Genomic DNA, 8,285 nt, shown 5'->3' with positions numbered 1-8,285 from the left:
GTAAGTGTCTAATTATCTGAAAGTAGGAAATTAAAAACTGAGAAAATAAAACTTTTATGAAAACAAATATATATATATATATATATATATATAGTCCGACTTAGTAGACTTTCCACTGCGACGAGATCGGTATTTACGCCAGTAAAACCGCGTGGCATTGCTAGTAGCATAAATATAAAAATCTCTTGGTGCATAGCAAAACTCTTGGATGAGAAAGTTTTACAAGCTATTAAGTATTAAGCTGGTATTTTCTAGGCTAATACTGCGATGTATGTAAATATAATTACTTTAATTTACTCGTAACGTAAACCGAAAGAAATGTTCGTGATACGTAGGTAAACTAGATTTAGTTGATATACATTTTGAATCCTTAAATAAAGTTTAAAGAAAAGATTTTGTATATTATTTGAATACATAAATAAAACCTTCGCCTTCTAAATTCAATTCTATTCCTCTGTTCGAGCAGCCGAATAATTGCATACAAATAAACATACGTAGTCTAAGAACTCGTGACCTTTTGACCGTTGACCTTTTGAATTATTACAAAATCTTACGTGGTATTGACGTCAACGGAGCCCTTTTTAATAAAACATTTTTCATTAAAATGTAAACTGTTGATCTATCTTTATGTTTTGATGAAAGTTTTTTAGTTTTACATTATCTCGTTTGCAGTGGTTTCTCTTCATTCAGGTCGTAGATTCAAATTCCGTCTGTGTACCAGTTATCTCTTCTGTCTTACGGGTACGGTATCTTGTCGTACAGGCTTAACACTCGTTCATACGATGAAGGAAAACATCGTGAGTAAACCGACATGCCTTACACCCAAAAAGTCGAATTGTTTTTTATTCAAAATATATGTTATTTTGTACAAATATGAAGGCTCTGGATTCAATTCTCTGTTGACTAGAACTTGACATATGACTGATCAGTGACCACACATGAGTTAAAATAATTGAACAGACGCAGATACTTTGGCCCTGTGTGACTCCTACGGGCAGCAGTTTTCTTATTCAAATGCGTTATTCAAGTACTATACATCAGTGACCCCTGCATAAATATTCGCTACACACTACAGCTGCCCGTCAAGATATTTTCAAACCAATACGTCTAAGGGTCCTTCAATTAAACGGCGTACCAATTTTTAAAAGATTACGATCATATTTGGCCTTGTAAATATGCTAGTATAATTTAAAAACAGATAAATTTTCGTCTTTGTTATTTTTTCATATTGAAAACATGAAATATATTGTTACTCACAAAATGTATTACTAGGTTGCGATACTGATATCGCAAAGTAATTGTTATATTATTCATTTGCGTCGAAAGAATTGCCGGTGGCCGATGATTAGACCTTGAACTGCTGAGTTTTAAAATTAATATTTTTGTTTCAATAATTGTGTCCTTTAGGGGGATTAAAAATATGTCAGCTATACAAGGTCAAGGCTAACATTAGCAAAAGAGCTTAGAATTAATGAAATTATTACAACAAGTGCTTATAAATATGTCAAATGCACATATAACAATATCCTAAACAGTTCTTACAGCATGTTAATGATAAATCGTGCCTACGCCATACCTATTAGACTGTTTAACATCCAACTTGTACGCCATTACTTCATCATGTTATTTAAAGCGCGATGATTACAACATTTATGGTATAATTAGAACTATTTTATAGTGTAATTTTAATAGATAACATAAAACTAGTATTATGAATTAATTTACGCGTATTTAAATATTTTGCTTTTTACTTTAAAATTTTGTTAATTTTGTTTCATTACTGTGTATTGTTGTCATTACGTAGTAGCTAGTAACGCCGGTAAGAGTTTAAAAAAGTATTTCAATATGCGAAATCAGCCTTTCTAAATTATTAGTCAGCTCCCAGACTACGTTGATACTCGACAATACAAACGCGATACGTGTTGACCTTCGCATGATAACTCAGTCCACTTCAACCGCTTGCAAAACGCACACGCTCAAAATGGCCGAAACGGACACATCTAGTTTTTGGGACGAATTAACGAGCCCCCTTAACCTAGTGCTCATATTTTTCATTGTGTACCTTTTGTATAAGATAATAAGGTCGCAATTCGAAACAATTGAGCCGGTGAATATCCCGCCGCCGATGCCTAAGCTAAGGAAAGACATGACAGTTGCCGAGTTGAAAAAATACGACGGCACAAATGAAGATGGCAGAGTATTATTAGCTGTTAATAGCATTATATTCGACGTTACTGCGGGAAAACGATTTTATGGACCAGGTAAGCTGTTTTCCTTATTACATCTGACTTACGAAACAATGTTTGAGGTTAATTAAGAATATAACCTCTATTTTGTTTATCACTGTTTCTTCGAATTATTCGTTGTTAAATAAGACTTTACGCTATAAAAAACTTGTGGCATTCGAGAGCAATATCAATGACCTATTTATTTCAGTTGATGGATATACATTGACTTGTGAATTTTAGTGTATTAGCAAGTATAGTACAAACCTGATGTGTTTGCATATTATACACTCTTTGTCTTACATTACATACAGGTTTCTAAATTAATGGTTTAGTTGTCATTTCCTTCATTATATAAAAATAATAATATATAATTACTTTTACATTTTAAATTAGTAAATACCTATTGCCAACAGACCGAAACAAATTAAGTATCAAACAACGACAATTAGACAGAAAGTATTTTTAAGCAATGGTTGAAAGTCAAATGCAGGCTTATGTAAGAATTAATATTCAACTTACAATGCGTCACTTGTTTAGCATTGCATGACAGGTATTTTAAACGCAGGATGGCGCGACCTGATTTTAATAACCGACACAAGAACGGATAAATTATAAAAGACTTCTATTTCTTTCTCCTTATTATGAGACGTAAATTAAGTCTTAATAGCTTTCAGAATTTCTGCTTACGTACCTAACATGTATCGTTGAAAATTTACTGGAATACCTATTGCCTAGAGACATCATCTCAGTCATTAAAACAAGTTTGTTCCACCTTGAAGATGTTGAAAACAATTGATGGCGTGTTTCGTTTGATGGTGATTGGTGAAATGAAAAGACGGAATATGGGGGAAGGGGACAAAATACGGATAAGAACAAGGACGCAATATAAAGATGAATGTTGTAATATTTAAACTCGTGTTGGGCTGGAGATTTTTATTTTACATTAACACCTCGTTCATTACCGTAACATACCATATTTCGAGTTGTTATTGCCACGCCGTTTGCAAATTAAAAACAAAACACGACCTTTTTTCGTCCTACGTTTAACATTGCAGATATTTTTCGTAATCGTCTCCTTCAATGTGCACTACGCATTTGAATGTTTTATCCTTTGAATTACAAAGTTACGCACTTTGTAATTAAATGAACGTGACCAAACATTCTTTAACCAAACGTTTACGCTAAGAACCGTAAATAAACACTTATTAAAATTGCATTTATCATTATTACTTAGACACTTGAACAAAAAATGATAGAGTGCAAAATTGTTGACTAATGATGCGTTGTCAAAAATATTTCAAGTCATTGCTTGACGTGGACCTTTGATAATATTTTTAGATGGAAAATTTACATTAATCTGCGTTGAACGCGGGCATCTTAATATTTAAAACAGCACGAATTAGGCCCGTTGTAGACAATTCTAGGAACTATCGAAACTTATAAAGCTGACTTTTTTGACTTTTATTAAGCGAGTTCTATTGAACATTTCTTATCAATAAGTTAGGTCACAGAAGATCGGGCTCGAGATTAGAAACAAGAAGTAGGCAATAAACAGGAGCAGATATGATAGTTAAGCTATCAATACATTATACTGGCATGTAGAAAGATTTTCTTTAATCAAACAGACAGCGATAACTTTTTGCAGCACGCAACTCCAAGGTTCCAACATCGTTACGGATATTGTGGGAATGCATACTAAAATGTCGGGATTGGTGACGTTGTCGCTGTTACAGTTACGGGCACAGGAAGAATAGAGGGTTAATTAGGGCAGCCAGGTCGCGTATTAAAACATATTGGTTGTTTTATTTATTCATTAAAACGGTACGTGTTTGATGTATTGTCATCTATTTTTGAAGCAATTTCGGTAACATTAAAAAGTATTAGTATGTTTTGTAATGATTTATAATGAATAAACTTTATCTTGTTTGTTATCATTATCTTTATAAAACATCTGAATAAGACAGTTTGATATGAAGAAAACAACTATTCAATTGTTTTCAAAACGTATTTCAATTCGCACAAAATTGTTTCTCTTGCGCGGAAGGGCTTTGGCCTAGCGTAAGCCGATACGAATAAACCGGTGTTTAATACAAGTTTTATCCAAATAGAATGATTGTATCATAGCTCTATAGACTATAGAGTAACCCCTGCGTATTCTTAGTACATTACAAAGAGACTACGATAACATATTATATATAAAATGGTCTGAAAGACGGATGATGGAATTTTCTTCCATAACTATATTCGCCAGTTATGATATATTATATTTCTCTTAACTACGTTATAAAGTTAATAATTACAGCAATTTATTTTATCCTTGTAGCAAAATTGTTATAAAAACTTTTAAATTATTCACTGTTTCATCAGACCTTGGTTTGATGTTAGGAAACACTTTATTTACAGAAATAAATAGAAATATTGTATATTTGAACCGCTACTCTTAACTATAAAAACAAAGGCAAAAAATACTGCTTTCTTAATAAGTACCCAATATTTTGCATGCTCATCGCTCATAAGTATATCTTCAATCTTTATAAAATATGTATGTACAAATATTTATTAACTTTAATAGCATTATTTAAATTACCAAGTCATTGACTCTCGTACTATAAAACATTAAACTCAATTAATATTACGTAAACTAAAAACTCATTGCTAACTAGTGTTGTCCCTCTCGCACAACTTTTTCAACTGGGGTCAAAGTCGAATTATATTTACTCAATGATACACGCGTTCCAGAATGTATTGCTACTAAACTAAAACAACAAAAATTTGTACAAAATAAAAGTTGCTTGCTGCTTAAAATGCTTGCGTGAATTAATACAATGAGCAGTAGTGTTGCAATCTATGTGTTGCCTACGACTCAAACCCCAACCTACAACAGGTTAGAACCCCGCATTTTACACTCTACGGTAACGAAAACATCGTGAGGCAACCTGCATGGCTTAGACCCAAAACACCTAGTTACCTATTAGGAGAACAAATGATCACGAAACAGGTACAGAAATCTGAGGCCCAGACCTAACAGATTGTATTACTACTGGTTTAAATGATATAAAGGTTCGTTTCTAACTAATAACTGTTCTATATATTTATATAAGTTAATATATTTTTTCTGTATACACTATACAGGTTGGAAAAATCTTTCTTACTTCACGTTAAGATAAATTAGTAAATCATTAATTTATTATATATGCCAGCAATGTAGGTTCGCTGTTGTTATCATTTTTAAAATTTCGGGTTGATTATAATATTTAAAAAAAAATCGGAATAGATAATATGTTATAGCATTTAACGTCATTCACATTTTTATAAAAGAGCCACACGAGTATTAGTTAAAATCAATTAACAGATAGTTGCTTACAAGGTAACTCAAAACTCTCAGGAATATATCTCGCTATGTACAACAAATGTTCTAATCAAATGTTCATTTTCATATTACCAATGTAACTAAGGATAACCGCAGAACAATTGAATTGGCTTATCTATCGAAGCCATCAAAGCAAAGCCAATAAATACTAAACTCATTATAAATACTAAAATGAGAAAAACTTCTTGCATGACAGGAAGTTAAGTACCATAGATATTAAATCAATAAAATACGTCCGAGAAGAGTTTGTATTGTACTTACGATTTTAAATACGCAATTTACTGATTAAGATCATAATATAGGAAAAACTATTTTTTTTCAAAGAAAGTTATAGATCCACGGTTATAATAATCATATTCATTATATTCACACGATCTAAAGACCTATTTTAACAAAGTAGGTATTTTAAATAGACAGCTCGACGTGCAAATTGTTAAATATACGTTGTTATATTTCAGGAGGTCCATACTCGGCGTTTGCGGGACGTGATGCCACACGTGGTCTTGCTACTGGTCAGGTAGCTGCATCCGATAACGAATACGATGATATCAGCGATCTGGGAGCTGACGAAATCTCATCAGCTAAGGAATGGGAAGACCAATTCAGGGGTAAAAGAATTTCTTTACATTCAAAAGTCAGACTAAAATATCAAACAACTATTAGGAATCAACGTTTGGGTTAAGGAGATTCAACTTTAGATTCCGACAAAGAATTAGAGTATCTTCGAAACATTGCCTAAAGGGACTCCATGTATATATTTTAGTTATATTATTTTTAGGTTATTTTTTTGTTTTTTGTTTTATTAATTTGTGTTACTTATAGGATTACATTATTTTAACTAAATATATCTCTAATTACATGTGGTCTATATGTGGCTAAATGATTAAAGTTTTGTGTGTTAATAAATATTATTAGCGATTGAATCTCATATAATTGATTCCGACTTATTTGTTACATTTCGAAATATTACATATAATGTAAATGCATCAATATATAACAATATATATATATAGTGATAACAATTACATGTAAAAATATATTATGATAGAATACAATAAATGCAAAATTACGGTAATGTAATTTTTGAAAAATAAGTATGATATAATTATAATACATCCTTAATTTTTTTTTGTATCTCAGTGACTAATTATAATACATGCTTCCAATATATAATTGAGCTAGATTGCCATTGGCAAGGCATCTGTGCTATGTAGCATAAGGGATTAAAATACGTTTCTTGTTTTTAATTAAGTTTATGAACGATATATCTACCTACCTACCTATGACTTTACAATCTTGTTTAATTAATCAATATTCTTTGTATTAAATGACTCAATATAAAACTTTTAACACATTATAAGTAAAACTTCCTCAAATACCATAACTAACTTTAAAGACGCGAACGAGTTTTTGGTATATGCGTTGAATTCTAGAAACTGTTACCTATAGTTGTGAAAGATCTTTCATACACGAGACTAAAAATCATTACTACATAATATCTAGCCTTTGTGGCGAAATCATTTACTTATAACTTTACAACTACACGGCTAATAACAGTTAAATAAACAACGCTGTTTGTGTTTTTTTATTAACAACTAGCTAAATTAAATTAAATTACTTCTCTCTGTATAAAAATATCGATTGTTTCGGAGACATTATTAAGCACTCGCAACGCCTTGGTTACGAGAACCTGGTGCCACAAATTCACAATACTATGAGTATAATTGACCGAGCGATAGCCGCATGGCTATCAAAACTGAACCTCAAACCGAATACAGACTAGTTATTTCTATTTGTAAGAATTGTGCCTGTGAAAGAAAAATATCGTTCAGAAATCCTTCCCAGACCCAATAATCTAAATATTCCGATGCCTATATGCTTAAACACTTTAATAGTTTAAATACAAATGTTTACGTTTATCAAATCGTGATCAATTTTACGTTTAACGATAATGACTGACTACTTATGGTCCCGATATAGTGATAAGAGTGATAGTCAGTGATTGTATAGTTATGAAGCTAAATTCTATGTACTACATATAAAACTATAAAGGACTGTCTTTCATAAATATACCAAGAGCCGGAAACTCTTTCAATTTCTGCTTTAGATTTATTGATTGTAGAACAGTGATTAGCCTTCTGTTTTTCTAACCACGTTACCAAACGATTCAAGAATACGTTAACGACTAACCCACTGGGGTGGCTAATTTCTGCTCATATATAACCTAAATATCTTCACATGAAGAAATGAAATTAATATAATAAATTATTTCCAGAAAAATATCACATAGTTGGAAAACTATTGAAGCCAGGTGAAACATCAACCAATTACGACGAAGAGACTGACGACAAGAAATCACAATAGTTTTATTATAATTGTGATATCATTTGGGTAATGTTATTTTTGTTTATATTGTAAAATAAACCATTTATATTGTTTGTTGGAATATGTTTTTTAATTATTTAAGCTAAGATAAAACCAATGAAATGGTGGTTTGAACTGATCAGAATAATGAATAAATAATTTTTTAGACCGTTTTCTTTACATGTTGGAATGCTGCTTTTAATAAAAAAGAAAATACTATTTACACATAGATGTAATCTTAAAAGTCTTTCGCTCTCAGCTAATTCTGGTTTACAGTGCACTCAAAACATTGAAAGAGTCTAGTTTTACCGCCAACTATGACT

The 8,285-nt window shown here is 31.4% G+C and overlaps 1 protein-coding gene across 1 annotated transcript; it reads left to right on the top strand.

Moving 5' to 3' along the window:
* Positions 1 to 1,933: 1,933 nt before the first annotated feature.
* Positions 1,934 to 8,044, top strand: LOC123711242 (membrane-associated progesterone receptor component 1-like). The gene is made up of 3 exons (XM_045663732.1): positions 1,934 to 2,261; positions 6,057 to 6,206; positions 7,874 to 8,044. The coding sequence occupies exons 1-3, from the start codon at positions 1,934 to 1,936 to the stop codon at positions 7,960 to 7,962; spliced, it is 567 nt and encodes a 188-aa protein (XP_045519688.1). The 3' UTR covers positions 7,963 to 8,044.
* The last annotated feature ends 241 nt before the right edge of the window (positions 8,045 to 8,285 follow it).

Source organism: Pieris brassicae, chromosome 6, assembly GCF_905147105.1.
Source record: "Pieris brassicae chromosome 6, ilPieBrab1.1, whole genome shotgun sequence".
NCBI classification, from domain to species: Eukaryota; Metazoa; Arthropoda; class Insecta; order Lepidoptera; family Pieridae; genus Pieris; species Pieris brassicae.
The sequence above is the reverse complement of the archived record's forward strand: the minus strand, read 5'-3'. Positions and strand labels throughout refer to the sequence as shown.